Raw genomic sequence first — 23,972 nt, 5'->3', positions numbered from 1 at the left:
ATTTTTATTTATTATTTAATAAATATTTCTCTTTATTAAAAAAAAAAATCTGCTTAATGTAAAAGTTCAGGAAGAACTTAGTTGTGATTTTATAAAAACCTTTAAAATAGCCTTTCGTTGAGATGTAAAAATTAAAAAAGATTGATAACGGTTATACCCTAATGGTTTTTTTTTTACCTTAAGTCATGAGTTAAATTTGTTCCTAGTTTGCATTTTTACGGCACAGTGTGACTTTTGTTTGTTGTGGTTATTGCTTGCCGTTAGTAACTTAATATTGCCTATATTAGAAATCTAGGACATTCCTTAAATTTGCGATAAGTCGACTTTTCCGATTCATAGTATCTTATCGAAGGAAGGAGAAGGATTGGAGCTTAATCCACCCCGCTGCTGCACTGCGGGTTGGTGGATACACGATCAAGTATTTATGATAACCACCGGGACACCGACGGCTTAACGTGCCCTCCGAGGCACGGTGGGGAGACCCACTAGGACAGACATCCAAAACGGAAAGAAATATTTGTACAAATCAAATATCAATCCCGAGCGGAATCGAACTCCTAAAACGTCGGCGTTTTTTTTTTTTATTTATTTATTTCTCCATACATAAAAGTTTTCAGAGCTTGCTCCACACACAAGTAAGTCAATCAGAAAAAAGTAATAACACAGGTATCTCGGAGTAAGAAAATAACGTTAAATGTAGAAATAGTAATATACAATTTTATCAAAATACAATAATAAAATTTAGAAGGTCAATAAAAATACATTGCTCTTAGTAGATTAATGTCAGGATTAAATTATACAATAAAAATATATTATTTTCAGTGGATTAATACTATTATTATTAATGCTTCTTTTATATTAAAAGAATTAAATATTAATTAATTTAATCAAATTGGTTAAAAAAGTAATATGTGGAAATTACAAAATACCTACAACAATGTCAAAATACATATTTAGTCAAAATAGTCAAATCTGTAGCGTCTGTATATGTCAAAATTAGAAAAAAAAAAATATAACTAATGTCAGAATTAAATCTATACAAATAAATAAAATTGGATTGTCTGTTCGTAATATTAAAATAACTGCTTTTTACTCAATGCATTTGGATGTATACACGGTACATATACCAAAAAAACATTTTTTACAATTTTTGTCTCTCTGTATATCTTGTCTGTCTGTTTGAAGTAGTAAGGAGTAACTTGGCTACTTTTATTTTAGAAAATTAATTTATAACACACGACAACAGAGATTTTATCGGCAAATAAGTCTAAGTACTCACAATGATTGAGCAAATCGCTGATCAGATGTAGAACGCGTATTGTTGGTGCGTGTGCCGCGTACCGAGTGCGGGTATCTGGCTCGTGCAGTAAGTTTGTTATGTAAAATGCGGAGATAGTGTATTAAGAGAAGTAGTTTACGCCTAAGATATAGCGTTTCTAGCCCAACCATACCATACACGAATAAAGAGGGGGTAAAGTTGAGGATAATACCCATACTGACACTTGTACAAATATCGAACAAATTTCCGCTGAACTCGTTCCACAATAATATTCTGTTTGTCCCAGATAATAGCCGTATATTCAAGTTTACTACGAACGTAGCAATTAAACAATGTTCTTGCTACATTTAAGTTGCCAAACTTAGAAGAAGTTCTTATGATAATAACCAAGAGACTTGTTGGCAGCTTTACAAATATTAGTTAAATATTCGCAAAAGTCAAAATTACTATCCTTTTTCAATCCAAGATCACGAATAGAATTAACTCTTTCCAAAGGAGCGTCACATAATTTATATATAACCTTGATGTAATTGCGTTTGCGAGCAAAAGATTTGCATTTGTCAATATTAAAAGGAAGAGAATTTCTACTAATCCACTCTGCAGCTGCGTCAATATCAACCTGTAAGGCTTGTGCATTTTTAAGTACCTTGCATCCACTATATGTATTGAGACAGATCCTGCGTCAGACAATGCATCCACAGCCTGGGCGGCTTTAGCAGGCTTAGATATGGTTTCCAATCATGAAATACAGACGTAAAGTACCTAGCGAAAGCATCAGCAGCCAATTGTCCAGTGACTTTTGTATTTTCATATACATACGATTTAGTACGATTCCTGCTCCTTTTCTTGTCTTTATATATTCCCAAAATTTTGTAGGGTCGTGAATAGTTTTATGTTGAATCCAATTTAAATGTTTCTGATACGCTTTCGTTAATAGTAGCTTTACACGCCATCTAAAATATCGGAACAATTCTTTGTAAAATAATTGACCAATTGATTTAAATTTTTCCAAGTGGAAAAATTTATTTTTTATGTTTTGAATGATTTCTTTTGTAAACCAGTTAGGATAATATTCCCTCACAAGCGATGATTTTTGTTTAAAGGATTTTTGTTAAAATCTATTAAACTATATATTTTAGAATAAAACATAGTAATAGCCACATTGACATCATCTACTTCGCAAGTATCAGCCCGATCAAGATTGATTAAAGCAGCATATAGTAATTACTACTCTCTGGTAATCAGCCTTCCTCCAATTTTACTCCGAAGGTGCAAAAATATCGGAAAATTAAGGACCCTGCACCGGGCAACAAGAAAAACTTACGGATATTTCCAAAGCGGGATGATAACTGTCTATGGGTACTAGAGAATTGTCACTAAAATACCAATTCGATCAGAATCTACATCACTCAAAATGAAGTCCAGCTTACCGCCATGGCTATTAATAACAGTGTTGTAATAATTAGGATTACAAAATTTAGAAAACATGTTGAATTCTCTTTTTTTATTATATTATGGGCTTACTCTTGACCCCAGTCTAACTCTAGAGCAGAGACGAGGTCGGAGACGGAGCGAGCTCGCCCAGAAGAAGCCTGTTCACTCGCGCTTTAAACATGTTCGTGTTGTATGAACTCGGAAATACAGATATTATATATTATTACTTTTGATATGCGCACTAGAAGAATTTAAATTAAAATCACGCATTATAAGAACATTCATATTAGGACACGAATTAACTGGTGTAACGACGTGGAAGATACACACAACACAAAACATGTCAGAAGTTTACTCGAAACAACAGCGCATAAGACTCCTTTATCAAATGTTAAACCATTGATATTTCTGAGTACATGCACGAAATAGCAATCTCGTACCGTAAGCAGAGTGCCTCTCCAACCAGTATCAACATCATGATCATTACGAATCACAACGTAACCAGTAGGGAACCATCACTTACGCCAGGCTCACCATCAGACACCGAACTCGTTAAAAATGTTCTGTCAGATCTATGAGCTATGAGGTCATATTTCGATTGTAAAATGTTATTTTATAAAATTAAAGTCTTAGAACGCAAGCCGCGTACATTTTGATAAAAGCACTCGATTGTTTTTGGCTTATGTGTACGTTTTTCGTCAGTTTTAGGTGACTACTAGCACCATTATACCACAGCGGTTGTATTTATTCATTAAAAATATATTCGGTTATATAACATATTACATACAGTAATATAAGTATGATTTTAATGCTACTATATATCATCATTTCATCATTTCAGCCTATTGCAGTCCACTGCTGGACATAGGCATCCACAAGTTCGCGCCAAAAATGCGTGAACTCATGTGTGTTGCCCATAATCACCACGCCGGGCAGGCGGGTTGGTGACCGCAAGGCTGGCTTACTATATATAACTGATAAGAATATTTAGTATTTTTGTTATCGGATCGTGGTCATGACTCATGCGCTCCAGTTACCATGACGCTTACAAAAGGTAGCACTCTTGGGGATACCATTGAAAACTCAAAATGACTAACGACAAACCTTCATAATCATAGTCTTAGTGACCATGGAAGTTTAAAAACTTATATGCTGCTAGGTAATCTGTAATATGTACACGTAGAAGAGAGAAACACGAGCGCATCCACACGCACTTTCTGATACCTACTCGCTCGGACACACACACACACTCACACACACTCAAAATAAACTCACGCACAATACGAGTACGTGCAAAAGTTTTCGACTATTAATGCCGACGCACGTGTCAGCTTGCTCATTAGTGTAACAATGTAATGTCAAAATTGTAGTCTAGCTCCTTGTCAAATCTTGTTTAAAGTTTGTGCTCTAAGGGCCCGTTTCACCAGTTACTGATAAAGCTATCTGACGTTCAACGGTATCCAAATGATAAAAGTACCTGATATGTTTTTCTAGTTTCACTATCGAACATAAGTTAAATATGGATGTTTTTATTGCACGATTACGTAAAGTAATAAGCATACGGCTCATCTGATGGTAAGCGATTATTGTAGATTATATACGTCTGCAACACCAGAAGCATTACGAAGGCGTTGTCGACCATACTCTCCCTAGGAGCCCTTTCTACCTTAGTCACCACAGGGACACAACACTGCTTTAGAGCAATAGGTATTATTATTAGCCTATTCTTGTCATATTCTGTAAGGTTAAGGTACTTTTCCAGTCGGGTTGCTCAAGACAGGGTCACTACACACTATGCCAAAGGGTAGTCAAAGTGACCGGATTTTAAGTTTTTTATGTAATTTTATAAATTTCAATTAATTTGTATTGATTAGTAAACTCTTAATATAATTTCTTATACCTATATTGCAAAACATTTTACGGTGTTGTATTGAATGCAAGCTGTTATTAAATTAATAATGATTGAGAGTTTTTTAAAGAGTAATTGAAATTTAAACGAATTCTTCTCTACAGTATTTATGTTCTGAATCGGTAACAGCCTTGACATTAACTACTTTTTAACCGACTTCCAAAAAAGGAGGAGGTTCTCAATTCGACTGTATTTTTTTTTTTTTTTTTTTTTTTTTTTATGTATGTTACATCAGAACTTTTGACCAGGTAGACCGATTTCGACAAATTTTGTTTTAATCGAAAGGTGGTGTGTGCCGATTGGTCCCATTTAAATTTATTTGAGATCTAACAACTACTTTTCGAATTATATCTAATAATGCGTTTTTACTTGACGCTTTTTTCGTCGACCTACGTTGTATTATACCGCATAACTTTCTACTGGGTGTACCGATTTTGATAATTTTTTTATTGTTGGGTAAGGGGATATCCCTAGTTTGGTACCATGATAAGGAAACCAGGATCTGATGATGGGATCCCAGAGAAATCGAGGGAAACTCTTGAAAATCCGCAATAACTTTTTACTGGGTGCATCGATTTTGATAATTTTTACTTTAATCGAAAGCTGATGTTTATCATGTGGTCACATATAAATTTTATCGAGATCTGATAACTACTTTTTTAATTAATCTTTGATAACGCGTATTTACTTGACATTATTTTCGTCACCTTGCGTTGTATTATACCTCATAACTTTTTACTGGGTGCACCGATTTTGACGTTTCTTATATAAATTAAAAGCTACTATTCGTCACGTGGTCCCATTTAAATTTAATTGAGATTTGATTAGTAATTTGTGAGTTATATCTAATATTGCGTATTTACTTGACGGTTTTTTCGTCACCCTACGTTGTATTATACGTTATATCTTTTTACTGGGTACACTGATTTTGATCTTTTTTGTATAAATCAAAAGCTAATACTTGTCATGTCGTCCGTTTTAAATATGATTGAGATATAATGAGCAATTTTTGAATAATCTTTGATGACACGTATTTACATGACGATGTTAAGACGACTGTGGTCATGTTCAATACTTTGCCACAACGCCATCTATCAAAATTTAATGAAATTACTTCGTTCACTATCGATCAAATTACAATATTCCACTAGAGTAGAGAGTAGCAGTTTATTCGTTATAAATATATTTGAGCTTTTAATTTTTGAGTTTTCGCTAATACTGGGTATTTCCTTGGCTATTTTACGTCGACCAACGTTATATTAATCTCATTACTATTTTACTGGGTGGACCGATATCGATGATTCTTTTTTTAATCGATAGGTGGTGCTTCTCATGTGGTCCCATTTAAATATAATTGAGATTTGACTCGAACTTTTTGAGCTATATCTGATATGGCGTATTTACTTGAGTTTTTGGAGTTTTCTTCTTAAGAATCGATTTTCATTTAAGGCCCCGGAATGAAAAAATTGAACAGTAAAATCTACTGAACGAATGACCTTGTTAGAGATGGCGTTCAGACGTTTTCTAATAACGCAATTAGGTTCCGATAGATGGCGTTATTGATTCATTTATTTACAATTTGATATAGTAATAATATATTTCTTAGACTAGTAAGCCTTTTTGTGCCTATTTAGTATTTAGACAGTTGATCTGAAGGGGTAAACTCCAGTCGTGCATCGGAGCTGTGTGAAAACATGAACATTACATATTTTTAATAAAAAAGACATAAACCGTAATTCAATATAAATCCGCTTCAACTAAAAAACCCGCCGTAATAAGCGATGTCAGCGCTTCGCGCGAATCGACGACGGGCCTTTTATGAAATTTTTGCCTTCAATCGCTAACAAAATGTTAGAAATAACAGTAGAACATTATATAATTCTACAATTTTATAATGTCGTGTTATATGGAATACGAACAAAGCATTACTATTTGTTCGTCGATCTACGTTGTATTACTCTGCGATGTAATTGAAGTCGGTTTTTTTTTCGTTTGCGAGCAAACACAGTTATTTATTATAAAACTTAAATAATTATAATTAATTTTTTGTAATAAAGAGAGATTTCTCTTCTTGAGGCTTTCGCTTGAATAAAGACATTTTTTGACTTTTTTGAACATTTTTCTTTGCCGTCCATTGGCATTTTTAACCGACCTCAAAAAAGGAGGGAGTTACTCAATTCGACCGTATATGTATATTTTTTATGTATGTTCGGGGATAACTTCGTCGTTTATGAACCGATTTTGATAATTATTTTTTCGTTGGAAAGGAGATATTCCAAGGGTGGAGCCACAATAAGGAAACTAAAATCTGATGATGGGATCCCAGAGAAATCGAGAGGAACCCTCGAAAATCGTATTGACGACTAGTACGTTTGTTAATTGTTTTCTTCTACTTACGTTGTATTACTTGTCGATGTAATTGAAGTCGGTTTTTTTCGTTTGCTAGTAAACACAACTATACTGATTTAAACTTTATAATCTTCTTGTATATAAAATTCTGTTGTCACAACGTTAGTTACCATACTCCTCCGAAACGGCTAGACCATTTTTTTAATGTAAATTTGTGTGCATATCGGGTAGGTCTGAGAATCGGCCAACATCTATTTTTCATACTCCTAAGTTATAAGGGGGAAGGGATAAAGGGGGCTAATAATATATATCACAGCAAAATAATACTGTTTTCAAGCAGTATTGTGTTCCTTTTGGTGAGTAAGGTGACCAGAGCTCCTGGGGGATTGGGGATTGGGTCGGCAACGCGCTTTCGATGCTTCTGGTGTTGCAGGTGTCTATAAGCTACGATAATCGCTTACCATCAGGTGAGCCGTACGCTTGTTTGCCGAACTAGTGACATAATATATATATATATATATATATATATATATATATATATATATATATATATATATATATATATATATATATATATATGGCAAAACAATGTTTGTGGGGTCAGCTAGTAGTTTTATAAAACCACGATTGACGATTTGACGATGCGTTGGTGTAACGGTCACAGCACTGGCTGTTGCACTTGAGGGTTCAACTTGTACTCGTGACATAGATATATTTTGTCGTTGTCTAGGCGTTTGTTCTTCTGGAGTGTTTCCGGACCTCCAACACAGATGAAAACCCTACTGAGGGCTGTTAAGTTTGAAGCGTTTATTTATAACAAAAAGCACATCTCGCCGAATGAGTATGCATAATACGTATAAGTATACTATTTTTGCACAATATAATTTAACACATTCGCAATTGCGGTTTATTTTATTTTTCTTATCAGGCCTCCATTCATAGCCTTTCGATACGCGAACTAATAACTGCAGCATAACAAATAAGCATAACCACGTAGTTACGTTATAACCTAGCTTATATATTTTGAAAGAACTTATTATGTTATGTTAAAATTGTGTTATATTTTTTAAACGACTTCGAAAAAAGGAGGAGGTTACTCAATTCAACCGTATATATATATTTTATGTATGTTCGGGGATAACTCCGTCGTTTATGAATCGATTTTGATAATTCTTTTTTTGTTGGAAAGGAGATATCCCTAGTTTGGTACCATGATATGGAAACCAAGATCTGATGATGGGATCACAGAGAAATCGAGGAAAACTCTCGAAAATCCGCATAACTTTTTACTGGGTGTACCAACACACAATTATTATTTTGTTGTCTAGCTGCACTATGTCCTTGCTGTGAATTACGATGCAACAATTAAATTGTATTCAATTAAGTTTGATTTTGATTGATGATTTGAGTTACAACTACAAATACAAATTAAACTACAACTACAAATTAAATATAAATATAAAATACAAAAAATGGGACGGACACAGGATACTTTTTATTTACATACAGGGTTTTTTTATTTTTTTAAGTTATTCAAAGGAGAAGAAGATGAAGATAATAATATGAATAAATAAAATACTAATTAATTAAGTACGTAATTAAACTTCCGTACATCTATACTAATATTATAAAGAGGTAAAGTTCCTATCTTTGTTTGTATGTAGGGGGCAATCTTCGCAAATGCTGACCAGATCACGAAAATCCTTTCACTAACAGAAAGCTACACTATTCAGGAGTGACACAGGCTATATTTTATTGTGATTGACCAAAATATTCTGGAAAATCTTATATATAAAATTCTCGTGTAACAATGTTAGTTACAATACTCCTCCGAAACGACTGGACCGATTGTTATGAAATTTTATGTGCATATCGGGTAGTACTGAAAATCGGCCAACATTTATTTTTCATACAGCTAAGTTATAAGGGGATCAATAACATGTATGACAAAACAACGTTTGCGGGGTCAGCTAGTTAGATATAATTTGAAAAGTACTTAGATCTCAATTTAATTTAAATGGAACCGCATGATACGCACCACGTTTCGATTTAAAAAAAGAATCATCGAAATCGGTCCACCCGGTAAAAAGTTATGACGTAACATACATAAGAAAATCTCCTTTTTTGAAGTCGATTAAAAACCGCATAGATAGTAAGAAGGATGGATGCGTAGCTAGGGTTGCTTCCAGTCTGGTCGGTATCTAGTCTTAAATTCTCTTTTTTCACTCTAAAACAAAGAAATATAGGTATAAAAGAATGTCTACAGTTATTGCTTTACATAATTTTATTCAATAGAAATGGGGATAAACAAGAGTTATTTGATTGATATTTTTAATTTTCTTCGTACGGTGACTACGACATTAAGATTTTCTGCGTGTTTAACTGGCGTGAAAAAAAGTCCCTCAAAAAGTTTGTGGTCACAACCACCCGAAAATCGACGAAGTGCTAGTCATAAATATAACATATACACGTTTAACGCTTAGTATAAAAATAATTATTTAATCACATATACGTAGAAGTGGAAGGAGCAACGCTCTAGACATAGACCACTTAATAAATAGTTATTTCCTTCTGTTTGTAGACCACAATGTCAGGGGCAAGATCATCAACCTCACGACCTAAGACGCGGAAAAACAAACTATTGAGTTTTAAAAACCCTTAAACATTTTCTTTTTTTTTAATTATTTGATGTTTTTATCATAAATTATATAGGCAAACTGTCATATGTGTAAATTACCTAATAATAGTCTACAGTAAAAAAAAAATTAAAAAATTAGGAAATATTTTAATGATTTCGAATGCAACATTGTTTGATTGAATTCATCCTATAGGTTCGATTTCGTCATCCCACCATCAATACAATAAAGTTTTGTGTGCCGAGTGTACATTTCCAGCCAGGTATGTCGTTAGGCAGATTGCGGTGCGTGTGAGCGAGGGGAGAGCTGATCACGATACTAAATAAAGATTTCCGCGATGACATCCGTGCGGGGCGCATACGCGTTGTCTCCCACGTGTGGTCCCGGTTTAAATTTCAGGACACAATTTCAAAATTGTATCAAAAAATGCACTTTCTTATCCATAAAAGTGACCATTTCACGTTTAATTTAACACGTTCGCAGACAGTATCATGGGAATCTCTATTTAAGAATGACACAAAAAAATTTCATACAAATAGTCTTGACGTTTATATACGTCGTGCTGGCATCATATTAAATGTTTTGAAGACTTTACGACAAAAACGTCTTGGGAACAGTCCAAATAGGGGTATAGGTAGGGTACCTCAGCTTTACATAAGATCACTTCCAATAATACTACTTTGAAGTAGTGTTGTGTTCCTGTGGTTTGTAAGATGACCAGAGCTTTTGGTGAGGGTAGGGTAGGCAATGCACATGCGATGATACTGGTGTTGCAGGCATCCCTAGAATAGGGAAACAGTTAATCTTCAGAAAGGCCTTATGCTTCTTTACTGCCCTTGAAGTATTAGAAATTGGTGTTTTTTAAGCTCTACAGAAATCACAAAAGGATTATCTGTTAAACGAACCCTCATACTGAGCATACCTTTTAATTTTTGGAACGGAGTTCCTTACGGCAGGCAGGCTTGACATTTGGCTGGGCGACCGAACTGAAAAAAATGTGATACTAAAACCGTAAGAAAAATATATAACGGAAGTGACGTAATATCAGTCACACGACTGTATAATATGACGTTTGTAAAACTAAAATATTACTAGTAAACTTTTTTTTAAATTATTTACGTAATTTTATACTGTCGACAAAAATAAATAAAGACATGTTTTTTTATTTCACTTAATAGTTTGAATTATTATTATTATTATTATTTTGTTTGATTTCTTTTATTTTACGGTATTTGTTATTTCCTAAAATACTAAATTTCCTAAATACTTTTATGTACTTAATTAAAAACCAATCAACAAAATTAAAAAAAAAGAAAGAACTAGAAAATATATATAAAATTCAAATTTCCGAAGGAACTTCGTTCCTACCTGGTGTCCCATGACACCATATAATTTTTTATAATGTGACGCTTGATCATCGCTAAAATCAGTCTTCGATTTGCACAATTTATACACGACTTCGTGATTTTTATGGCGCACATACACTTTAAATGATGCAATAACACAACACGTCGAAGTTATATGCGTATTGAATATAGCGATGACATTTTTGATTTATAGAGTTTGTTAATGAACAAAATTGAAAAACATGCACCCTTTGAAAATACGGGGTTAAAATTTCGAATCATTTGCACGAATTTAAGGGCGAGAAGGGGTGTGGGGGAGGGGGGTCTTCCTCAACCCCCATAGCACTCGAAATACAAGGTAATGCACCATTATCTATCAACCTATTTGACACTGATATTCGTTTCAAGTCCTTTTTTTACAGTACAAGATATTTTTCAGTAGTGCAGACACATGGCTCAATAGTGCATTTGATATTTTTGCAACATTGTTAGTGTAAGTCTTGCTATACGTTGATACTTTAATTATTGTTACAAGTTTATTGAAGAGTGTAATATTAGTAGTGCAGGAGTAGCACGGTGGATTACTCGTGGAGGTTCCAAATCTTCTTCTACGCAAAGAGGTCTATATCAAGCAGAATAAATATGCCGAATCAATTAATTTAAACACAAAAATATTTAAAAACCTATCTAAAAGTTCAAGTGTAAAGGCGAGCCCGTGATTCTTGGATAAGATTAATATATTTTCTATCCACTAATAAATCTCTGGTTCAATATTGACGTATTATAGTACTTACTATATGAATTATATAGTTGGATATAAATCCAACGAGGTCCTACGCATAGCTTCCTACTTTTTTTTTCGCTGTATCCATTCAATAAGTGTAATTGTTACTTTTTTTTTAAATTAGAACAGTCGTTGATGTTATCTTAAAATTTAATTGAATTTATTTTAAAATTTAGATGATTGAACACTTTAATTTTCCTTTTAATTTTCCTTTTTTTTTACTTTTAATTTTCCTTTTAATTATATGGTCGCGTTATGGTGGCCTTAGCGTCTGTAACGTGGCTCTCTAAATAATAATCATGGTAAAGATTTTAATAGAATAGTTATTGGTCACCGTGAATCTTGAAATAGAAGTTATTTTAAATTTATTTCCCGTTAAAACAAGAATATAGTGTGACATTTTGTTTCGTTTAATCATTGAACGGTTTGCCAAGAGACATGTGCCAAGTATGCATCTATTTGGCTATAAATGTTAGTAAGAGTGCAAATAGCGATTTTATTTAGAATTTAAACGAAAGTAGTTTTAGTTTTATTTTTAATAACTATTTTTACTTTAATAAGTGCTTGCCTGTATTTTTTTAATGAATTAGTCCAATATTTTTAATATTGTCAACATTATTTTTACGATATTCAACTCTACAATTTTGTATTTTAATATTAATAAGAAAAAAAGATAAGTCATATTTTGGTTATTAAAGTTTACTTTATAAAACCGAACATACGTAGAAAATATAATAGAATCTATAAGAATACGTGAAGCAAAAACTTTATACCCCTTTTTACGGAATTTGCGCGGGCAGAGGCGTATGAAATTTCGCACACGTATAGTTTACATAGAGAAGCAGTGCAAAATGCTAACATTTTTTTAACTTATGCATTAACAATACATTAAATCAATAAAAAAACACAAACACACACTACCATGTATTTGACACACACGCACATATATACTCTTTTGTTTATTGATAATAGATTATGGATTAATCAATTATGGTCAAATTTCGACCACTAGGCCGTAGTATATATAAAACGAAGTTTTATATATACTACGGTCGAATATATAAAACTTCGTTTTATATATACTACGATCGACGAAGTATATATAAAACTTCGTTTTATATATACTACGTCGATCGATCGTCGATTTTTATTAATCCTTCGCTAAGTAGCATTCATAATTCGTGAAGTAATAACGGGTTAGGAGGTAGCTTTTTGTAAGTTAGATTCAGTTAACAATAATATTGGAAGTATTATAATAATTCTTAAACATGTACATGATAGTTATGAGGTTACATTTATTATGTATATTATAACATAATTTTAATTATATTTACATAAAATATTATTATATTGTTAAATAATCTTATATATCATTTTTATATCTTAGATTGTTAAGACGTATCAAATAAAAACAATAAATGGTAATACTGAAAATCACCCAATAAAATTGATCTGAATTGAATAGTTTTTATTAATTATAAAGCAATTTTTCTTCGATACGATTAAAGAAAGTTGACGCTATTTATCATATTTCAGAAACGACGGTGTCCTATCACGATGCCGCTGCAAATAAGGCGCAACTGGTGCCCGCAATTCCTCCGGGAAAACCTCTTGACCATGCTAACAGTAATAGGCGTTCTCTCCGGGACACTGCTTGGCTGGGGGCTGAGGGCTTCCGGGATAGAATGGTCGAGACGAGATGTGATGTACTTCCAGTATCCAGGTGAACTGTTCCTCAGGATGCTGAAGTGTTTGATAGTGCCATTGTTAGTTTCGTCGATCGTTTCCGCGATCGGTTCACTAGATCTCAGTCTATCTGGCAAGTAAGTTATTATTTTTTTTTTAATTTATTTAGTTGTTGAACGTTTGTTGAGTATCTATAAGGTGTCTAATATCTATGTTAGTAATACTGCATGAAATTATACATTGGTCCAACGTATTTAAAATGTTGTAAAATGCTGCGTAATTGTCGCTTATAATACAAATATAATACAATATAACGCGGAATAATATTATATTGCATTACAATATATTTTCCGAGACAAAAGTAAAATGTTACTGAATGTTGAAACATTTGTCCGTTTTTATATTTCGAATATTAAAATGCACACAAGGATTTCTTGATTAAGTTCATAAACTTTAACTTAATCTCTTATTACATAATATACTCCTCCCAGGGTCGGTCTCCGAGCCATTATCTACTACATGACAACGACGGTATGCGCCGTGATGCTCGGCATAGCTCTAGTCACAACTATCAAGCCAGGGAGAGGCTCTGAGGCTTTTAATCAGATGAACGTCACCAAGAAAGTCGTCACCAAGGACACCCTCACCTCCGATACTTTATTAGATCTGATAAGGTAATATATTTTTAGCTATATTTTATAAATATACATATTATTAAAATATATTTTTAGTAATATTACTGTCTATTTTTGTTATCATGTCTTTACTTACTTATTTAACTTTATTACATCACGTCATCACTTCGGCCTATCGCAGTCGACTGCTGGACATAGGCCACCACAAGTTCGCGCAAAAATGGCGTGAACTCGTGTGTGTTGCCCATAGTCACCACGCTGGGCAGGCGGGTTGGCGGTAACTTTATTACATACATATATATAATACGTTGCGCAAAATATGGACTTAAAAAAGGACTTATGACTTAAGGTCGTATTAAGGCAATCTTGATTAAGTCGACCTTTAGAGTCTTTAGACGTTTAAAATAAAAATATCCTTTAAAAAGTTGTTTTCACTGGTTTGGGGTCTTTTAGTTACAGGTATTTATGGTTTTACATTCATAAGTATATTTCTAAATGGCATATTGAGATAAAAAAAAACATTGCATTTTAAGTTGCATATCTAGAAACGGACTGTTTTTGATCAAAAATAAGTCTTGTCGAGCTCGAAAAAGACAGATGAGTGTAGGTATACAAATTTTGAAAATACTCATTGTTTTGAATTTTGCTTCTTTTTCAAATATCAAAATTAATCACTTTTTTATTTTTATCTTATGGTTATAATAAAAATAACATTGTTTTGTACATCAGTCTATATAAATAATTTTGAATAAGGATTGCAGCTTACTACGCCCCGCTCCCTCAGTGAGGGTTGAGAAATAGACGTGAATTAAAACTGGAACATATTAATTGAAAATGAATCTTAATTTACTAAATTGATCGAAATCCATAACAGCTAGATCGCTAAGTAAATGACTTAATTTTTTTTTATTTCTGTGATTATGAAGAATCATGAAATCTTTTTTTGAAATCCTGTATAGAGTATACATTTCACACACTTCTTCACATTATTTCCTCCACGTTAGATGCCTGGAAGAGTTCGCTGTCTAACAATAATACAGTTTGTTTTAATTTGTTGTTTTATTTGGTACTTAAACTGAATGTTTCTTTTACGTACAATGTAGAGAAATAAAAAGAAAATAGTACGCCGTTAAAAAGTCAGAAACGAACAGCCTTGTATTTATTGAGTATATAGCATGTAAGACAATCCTCGAAACAATGAGTCATCTAACATTCTTAATCATGAGGACCCTTTTATTAATCCAAAGGAATATCAATTAGATGTGCACTCAATATATAGCTAACGAGAACTTAAATTATCAGATGAAATATCAGTCGTCATAGCGCGCTCCGCTCTATGATTGGCTTAATGAAAGTGTTAATTTTCGCATCCGGACGAATTTCGCTAAAATGTTAAATAAACTATTCAGCAACGGTAATAATGATTAGTTGGGCTTATTCAATTAACTAAACCTTGACCTTTAGATGATTCTCTAATTGAAATACCTATACTGTGCTACTATTTGTTCTCTTATTATTCCTCGGCGTAGCTAGAAGAGTTTTCTCTAAGGATTGCAATCATCAAGACAAAAAGTTTATGAAAAGCATTATATTTTATAATGTTAGCTCTAGACACCCTTGCCTCCCGTCAACCTATCTACACCTATAGTTGTTTAGAGAAGTATAAGAGCTTAATCCACGCAAATCACGCATTGCTTGAAATCAAAATAGCCTTTACGATAACAACATTTTATATTCTTATAAATTAAATGCGACTGATAATATAATAAGGAACAAGACTTTAAAACGTCCGACGTAAAGTGGACTGGACCTAAGTTCAATATTGTCAGTTGAATGGACACCTTGATTGTTCTTTTAATTTATACCTAACAGAATAACTGGCTTTTAATCTATCTTTAGTAGTTTACATTCGGATGTAATCTATTTACATATTTATCTCTTTAAGTCGTTGCAAAACAATTTTCTAATAAAAAGACAGAAGACGACGGATGATAGCAACTATTTGAAAGAATATACTTGAAATGTGCGCTGTGGAAAAATTTATTATAGACTATTGTAACCACACAATTTTTAAAAATTATATTAGTACTTTGACAGTACTTTTGACAGAATGACCAACCATATTATTAACTACAAGTTATATCTATTATAGTATAGATAATATACTATCGAAAAATTAGGCTTCGTGAAGACTAGATATTTTCTAAACGAGGTGAAAATTTTCCATTTTGATTTCACACAACTAATCATTTTCATAATAACTTCGGCCTAATACAGTCCACTTCTGGACATAGGCCTCCACAAGTTCGCGCCCAAAATGACGTGAACTCATGTGTTTTGCCCATAGTCACCACGCTGGGCAGACGGGTTGATGACCGCAGGGCTGGCTTTGTCGCACCGAAGACGCTGCTGCCCGTCTTCGGCCTGTTTATTTCAAACCCAGCAATCAGATAGTTATCCCGCCATCGGTCGGCTTTTTTAAGTTTCAAGGTGATAGTGGAACTGTGTTATCCCTTCGTCGCCTCTTACGACACCCACGGAAAGAGACGGGGTAGCTATATTCTTAATGCCGTAACCACACAGTAGAATATCAATCAAGTTCATACATTCATACAAATACAAATGTAATCTTCTGAATCAAGGCGCCAATGTTCGCGCGAAATTCGCTCGTAATTGTCAATTGTCAAGAGAAGCGGCGCGATCGTCGGTTCCCTCCTAGTCAGTCTTCATCAAGCCACGCTATTTATATTACGCCCTAGATACCATTAATAGGGCTGGCATATAACTTTGAACTGTTTGTTAAATTCGGCCGCCCTAATTAGTACTAGAGACCTTCATTTCACTTATTCGCAAAGTCTATCTACAAAGAATTAATGCTTCGTGATAAATTATTATAAAACTTACTATTTACATATCTATGAAATTTAATTTATCAACTCAGATCTGTGAATCAGACATAAAAGAGTTATTTAAAGATAAGTAAATAAATAGTTATTTAAAGATAAGTGAAAATTTTGATTAAAAATATTATGACTTTTACATTTTCACAATATTAAGCTGTCGATCCTAAAAACAACTTACCAAACGCTTCAGGGTATAGAGGACTAGGAAATATGAATACACTAGTTAATACTAAACATAAGTTATCGATAGTCAAATAAAATAAAAGCATAACCCTAGCGCTATCAATAAAGCAAAACAACTCGATATATTGCTGGTCTGCCAGGAGACATAGGTCATACGATCAACTTTTATGTGGATTCATTTTAGAAATTTAATTCCGTTCAATTTGTTGCCAGGCACTTTCATGTGAGACTCTTTTATAAAAAATAGGAAAAAATATTCGAAAAAATAACGTTAACTATACTATAAGTTATAAAATGTACATAGTTTATAAAAGGAGTCCATACGCGACAGACAAATGAAAAAAAATTATAGGACCTTTTTTGGATATCAAATTATCCTTGCATTAAAGATTATGAGACACTTTTATACCTATTATTAGAGTCAACATCGGAGAATATTTTTTTTATTATATTTGTATGCAGTAAAAATATTCAAGTGATTTTATAAATTACTTTAAAAAATCGCTCTTTTTATATTTAATTTAAATTGAAACGAATTTTGTCCGTAGTTAATACGATTTCAAACAAATAGACGAAGAGATAGATAGATTCAAAGATGATAATAACAAGAAATGTTTATTTATAATGTCTTGGAATTACTTAGAACACAACATTCACTATTAGTATAAATATTTGTCTAAATTTTTTTGATCACGTTAGCTACAGCAAACGTAATGGTCACCTAGCGGTACGAATTAAAATTGAAGTCGGAGATTAAATAAACACGTCACCGACGGAAGTTTACGACCTTTAGCTTTAGATGCAGCGATCGCACCTCTAATCCATTTAATAGATTTATCCTTCTGTCCATTGTACTATTGCGATTAAGATGCTGTTATAAATTAGATGAATATTTTAGTCAAAAACATTATATTTAAGCCTGTGGTTTTTGTAGACTGTTTTAATGTCCTTATGGTTCTTTATGTCTATAATAATTTTACTAAAAACAATATAATTTTAATGTAATGCTGGTATTTGAACAAAATTGTTTTGGAGTTCTTTTTATAAAATTGCAGTTAAGCAAAAAAGTGAACACAAATAAAATACCCTATACATTTGGATGTCTGTATAGCTAATCCTCTGAGTGGGACAGTTTTTCGTGTGGCAGCTGCTTAATTTTGAGTTTCTAACTTTGGTTAATTAATTTTTTAACTTTTTTTTTTCAGAAATGTATTTCCAGAGAACATCGCTCAGGCGACCATTGCATCGTATCGAACCAGACTCACCTTTGACCAGAACGACACGAAGGCAATTAAAGGTGACTTTTGATCGTTATCGATGTATTTAATTAATATCGTGTGTAGATGTAATTGTAATATAGGAGATAACAGCAATATGTAGACGAACCAGTATAACTAGTTTTTAAAATGTATTTGTAGATGGTTATCACTTTACATAAAAAGAAAATAGACCAACACTACATTATCATGACATACTCCAAGAGAATGCCTCCGTTACGATCGTAAAAGTGAACTAACGCTCGTACTGTAGCTGTGCTAAAATGTCGTATTGTGTTTTAAAGAAATTATACAACTATACCAAACAGATATCCGCTCTAAAAAAATGTATTATTTTAATGTTAAGCGTAGTTCTAACATATTCTGTGTAGTTCAAAAAGCATTTAAGGATGTAAAACCATATTATAGTCAATTAGTCACATTTACAGATCAATCTGTAATCTATATATTAAGAAAAAAAGGATATATCATAATTATGTACATATCATTGATGATTCTAATAATATAAGAATTTATACACGTGAACCTGAATACTTTGATAGATTTATTTATTTATTTTATAGATCAAGCTGCAATAGAATACAAGCAGCAATAGTAACCTTCCAAAAAATTTATCGCAGATAATTGATCAATTTTATTATACAAAGCCATTTAGGAAACAAACTATTTGTCGATTGGTCGAGTGGTTGATCGAAAAATTCAACACTATAAGCTACAATTACATTTCACGCTTTACATAACTGAAACATTGGAAAAATAATCGCTACTACTTAAATTTGTCATACATACTCGTCTATCATTTACTAGCGACCTGTCCCGACTTCGCATGGTTGCAAAAACTCATCGCTCCTCTACTATATTATTATACACTCTATTTACTAAAGAAAACCGCATCAAAATTCGTTGTGTAGTTTTAAAGATCTAAGCATACAGACAGCGGGAAGCGACTTTGTTTTATATGTACGTACTCGTACTATGTAACGATAATGTTACGGTATGCAACCGTGCCGATTACCAATAACATGTTCTACAAAATGAGAAAATTTTAAAAATCGGACAATTAGATCACGAATAAATGACTCTCTTATTATGTTCTCGCTTCAGCCTGTAAAATCCCACAACTGTGCATAGGCCTCTTATCCCATGTAGGATAAGGATCAGAGCTTAATCTGTCACGTTACTTCGAGGCGGGTTGGCGGATATATTCCCTACTAAGAGTAATGATCGCTATCAGGTGTACATGATAAAAACCGGGACCGACAGCTTAACGTGCTCTCCGAGGCACCGAGGGGAGACCCTTTTTGTTCTATGAATTTATAATTTTTATGTAAAATTGTTTTAATGTTTTAGGTCACTTGGAAACATACAAGATTGAGGGCGATTATCAAAGTGGTAGCAACGTGCTGGGATTGGTGTGCTTCAGCATCGTCTTAGGTATAACTCTCGGGAAGATGGGAGAGCAGAGTCGACCTTTGCAAGATTTCTTCCACGCATTATCCGAAGCTATGATGATTATCACTGGATGGGTTATTTGGTGAGCGTTACTTTTTAAAAAAATGATGTTGACGGTAGTTGTGTAAGGTTCAACTTTTAACGAAGTAAAGCCAAACATTAAAAAAACTACGATTTTATTCATTTATTTTGTAATTGATAATTTATTTGCATTGTGTTAAATAGCTGTGTGGTTACGGCAAAAAAAATATAGCCACCACCTCTCTTCCCGTGGGTGTCGTAAGAGTCGACTAAGAGATAACAAAGTTCTACTGCCACCTTGGAACTTCAAAAGCCAAACTACTGGCTTTGAAATACACGGGCCGACGGCGGGCAGCAGCGCCTTCGGTGCGACAAAGCCAGTCCTGCGGTCACAAGCCCGCCTACCCAGCGTGGTGAATATAGGCAAAACACATAAGTTCACGCCATTTTTAGCGCGAACTTGTAGAGGCCTATGTTCAGCAGTGGACTACGATAGGCTGATGTGTGTGTGTGTGTGTGTTAATTAGAATTGTAGCTGTTGCAACTTATTTTGGCGCGTAATAAAACTTCTGGCACATTTCAAAAAACTGATTTTGATCGTCAATAAATATTATTTTACGTTTTAGTAATATATTATATGTTTGTTTATATAGTATTATGTGGTCTATGGTTTTAAATACAAATTAAGTTACGATTATTCAATGTATTTTTTTTCAGGTTGTCACCACTCGGCGTGTTCTTCCTAGTCACAGCTAAAATTATGGAAATAGAATCATTTTCGGAGTTAGTTGGTCGGTTAGGGCTTTACTTTATGACAGTTCTCCTGGGTCTCTTCCTACATGGTTTTGGAACTCTAAGCGTGCTATTTATTCTGGCTACCAAGAAACTGCCATGTCGTTACATTGCTAAGATGGGTCAAGTTATGGCAACTGCTTTTGGTACTGCTTCCAGGTAAGAAATATTAAATAAAGAACAATCATTCATTCATAAAAGTATGTACGTGAGAATTAATTATTTTTTGAAGCTCCATATGAATCGATTTTTATATAAGACCTCCGGTATGAAAAAATATGAGGAGTAAAATTTACTGAACGAATGACCTCGATACGTTCTTGTAACGCCATCTGTCGGAACCCTATTGGCTTGGATAGATTGCCTTACGACGTTTTCCAATAACACCATTTTATTGATTATTGTGACACGTTATTTGATTCGTTTATTTACTATTAGATATAGGTATTAATCTTTTTTTAGTCTACTATGGTATTGATCTTTTTTTTAGACTAGTAAGCCTTTTATGTGCCTATTTAGACAGTCGATCTGAAGGAGTAAACTCCAGTCGTGCGTCAAAGCTGACACACACACTTTTTTTATATTTCATGCAGGATATTAAATTTTATATCGAAACATAGTTTTTTTAAATAGTAACTGCGGACTTTCTCACCGATTGAATCCTGCAGAACTACATTTCGAATCGGTGATAGCTTTATTTTTAACTGTACTTAATTATGAAAAATATATTTTTAATTTATAAAATTACGATTAAAACTGCTTTTGGATTCTACTTGAATTATGTAATGTAACAAGTTATACTATATGCCATTTATCTTCCAGTTCAGCAACAATGCCCATCACAATCGGTTGTTGTGACGACATGGGTCTGGACCCTCGTATCACTCGCTTCGTAATTCCCATTGGAGCCACCATCAACATGGACGGTACAGCGCTGTATGAAGCCGTTGCGGCCATATTTATCGCTCAGCTCAGGAAAGTTGACATGTCTTTCGGAAAAATCGTGGCTGTCAGGTGAGTATAAATTAAAAAAAACCGTACTTATATTATTAAATTATTAAAAGACTAGTGGCGTCTATTTAATTTCGATAACATTAAAATCTAATAACAGATTAACATCGCCATAAAGAAAGCAAGAATGTTGAACTTACGAACACTGATGCACCATAAACTAAACAAATAGTTTATTTTAGTTTTAATATTTGTAATGATTACAAATAATTATCAAATGCATTCTATAATTCCAGTGTAACAGCAACAGCAGCTAGTATAGGCGCGGCGGGTATCCCCCAGGCGGGACTGGTTACAATGGTAATGGTGTTGGACACCGTCAACTTGCCTGCCGAGGACGTTTCCATCATCCTTGCGGTCGACTGGTTACTGTAAGTTACCTTATACCTCTCAACAGTACAAATGTTTTCAAATGCCATTTTAATATTAATTTTTTCGCTGTATATCAAAAATCAGGTAGGGTGTAGCAGTTAAATTCTGCTCAAAATTTGGAGCAACAAAAACTACCACTTAAAAATAATTAAAATGTTTTAGGCTGAGTTAATGAAATAAAGAAAGAAAGCAAGATAAAACTTTTATTTGGTAGAAGTATTACAATGACAGCGAAAAGTTTAAAAAGACAAATGCCTATTACTTTTTCACATTGAAACAATTTGAATGTTTTTGAAAAATTTCATCATGAACATGTATTGTGGCTTTACTTTAATACCTTGGTCGATATATACTAGACACTAAGCATTTTATACCGACCATTTATGCTATAAATTTTATAGGATTGGAATTAAAATGTGCAAATTAGATTACAAGATTTAGTTATTTATCAATAAAGTACACAAAAATTAGTTCTGTTTGAATTTTTGTAACTGAGAAATTGACGAATAATTAATTTGGAATGTTATTTGGTTCTAAAATCACACAAAATATTTTTATCCATTTCTAGTGATCGATTCCGTACAACGATTAACGTTGTCTGTGATGCGCTTGGAGCCATCATCGTGACTTCCCTGTCACAAGGTGACATTGACAAGACCCGAGCGATGCAAAACGACAGAGAAGTTGCGCCTGCGCACGAATTAACCGAGCTAGAAAAGGGTGAGCATTGATCGGACTTATATAGAGAGCTCGCCAGCTACTAGATTAGGTACTACTTGTTAGGAAAGTCTTATGCGGCTATTTATTAATGGTAAAAAAATTATTAATAATAATATATTTCCACGATTGTTTAACATTAAATTCTTACATATCTCTACAATGAACTAGAAATTATTTCATTCCGATGTTTTTGATGTGATCATATCTTTTGATCATAATAAAACATATAATAAATTGTAAGATAAAGAATACCTTTGGGTATAATGTGTATTGACAATAATGCTCACTATAGCCAGACAGAGTACTTTACATATTCGTTTAGAGAAGCCATGTCATTATTAGTCTTTGGTGGGCTTGAAGACCGTAGACTTGGTGGGCTGCAAAACAAAATCATTAAGAAGATAAAACTTGATAATCATAATTCTTTGTAAGTATATTTTTTAAAATTCTAATGTCTATCATGTTAAAAAAAGAAAAACATTAATTATTTTCGCCAGATTTTTTATTTGGAAGTTACGAAATTGATTCGGGCCGCAAAGAAATACTCAGCGAGCCGACTGTTTGACATTGCTAGCGTAGAGCTTATTTAACGGTAGATGGTAAGCGTTAAGCGTTAAAACCGATAAGAGTTCTGTGTTTAATAACAATCACGTTATTCCGTGTTAGGACAATAACGTATAAAGCCTGCTTCCTATGCCCAAAAACAATTCATTGTGCTTGGCTGTTACTATCCGTTTACGGCTTATTACTATACGAATTGTTCTTTGAATATAGGAACCGGGTTAAAGTAGTGCGAATTATTTTGTTGTGATTAATTTATTGCGTTGCGTCGTTAATTAGTTATTGGTACCAAACCTGGGTTATGCAAATATTTTAAGTTATGAGAATTAAATTATGAACTATTTAATTCATTTAATACTGTCAATCGATATTTCATATCATAATTTATAAAAAAAAATTAAAGTAATTGTTGTGTAGTGTTGGTGTTACAAAAATTGTTTTCTTGTTTAGATATTTATATTTTCATGCTATTGATTATTACCTTAAATGTAAGATTTAGATGGATCTTAAATGTATCAGTGTGTTCGAAATGTGCCAATTGTAATCTAAACTTTTATACAGCGATTTTAATAGTACTTAAAAACTATTTCATGATTTCTCAAAATCATTTAACTTGAAACTA

The 23,972-nt window shown here is 33.1% G+C and overlaps 1 protein-coding gene across 1 annotated transcript; it reads left to right on the top strand.

Moving 5' to 3' along the window:
* The first annotated feature begins 13,259 nt into the window (after window positions 1-13,259).
* Window positions 13,260-22,949, top strand: LOC123661905 (excitatory amino acid transporter 3). Its single transcript, XM_045596838.1, has 8 exons — window positions 13,260-13,560; window positions 13,915-14,097; window positions 18,350-18,441; window positions 19,772-19,955; window positions 20,612-20,845; window positions 21,509-21,700; window positions 21,934-22,068; window positions 22,638-22,949. The coding sequence occupies exons 1-8, from the start codon at window positions 13,295-13,297 to the stop codon at window positions 22,798-22,800; spliced, it is 1,449 nt and encodes a 482-aa protein (XP_045452794.1). The 5' UTR covers window positions 13,260-13,294; the 3' UTR covers window positions 22,801-22,949.
* The last annotated feature ends 1,023 nt before the right edge of the window (window positions 22,950-23,972 follow it).

The sequence above is a fragment of the Melitaea cinxia genome, chromosome 17 (genome assembly GCF_905220565.1).
Source record: "Melitaea cinxia chromosome 17, ilMelCinx1.1, whole genome shotgun sequence".
In the NCBI taxonomy this organism is placed as follows: domain Eukaryota; kingdom Metazoa; phylum Arthropoda; class Insecta; order Lepidoptera; family Nymphalidae; genus Melitaea; species Melitaea cinxia.
The sequence above is the reverse complement of the archived record's forward strand: the minus strand, read 5'-3'. Positions and strand labels throughout refer to the sequence as shown.

What these genes read in the sequence shown, in the direction of transcription:
- LOC123661905 (XM_045596838.1), top strand. Translation starts at nt 13,295, where the DNA reads ATGCCGCTGCAAATAAGGCGCAACTGGTGCCCGCAATTCCTCCGGGAA. An exon ending in CGACACGAAGGCAATTAAAG is followed by an intron (nt 18,442 to 19,771) that starts GTGACTTTTGAT and finishes TTAATGTTTTAG; the next exon opens with GTCACTTGGAAACATACAAG. An exon ending in GGAAAAATCGTGGCTGTCAG is followed by an intron (nt 21,701 to 21,933) that starts GTGAGTATAAAT and finishes CTATAATTCCAG; the next exon opens with TGTAACAGCAACAGCAGCTA.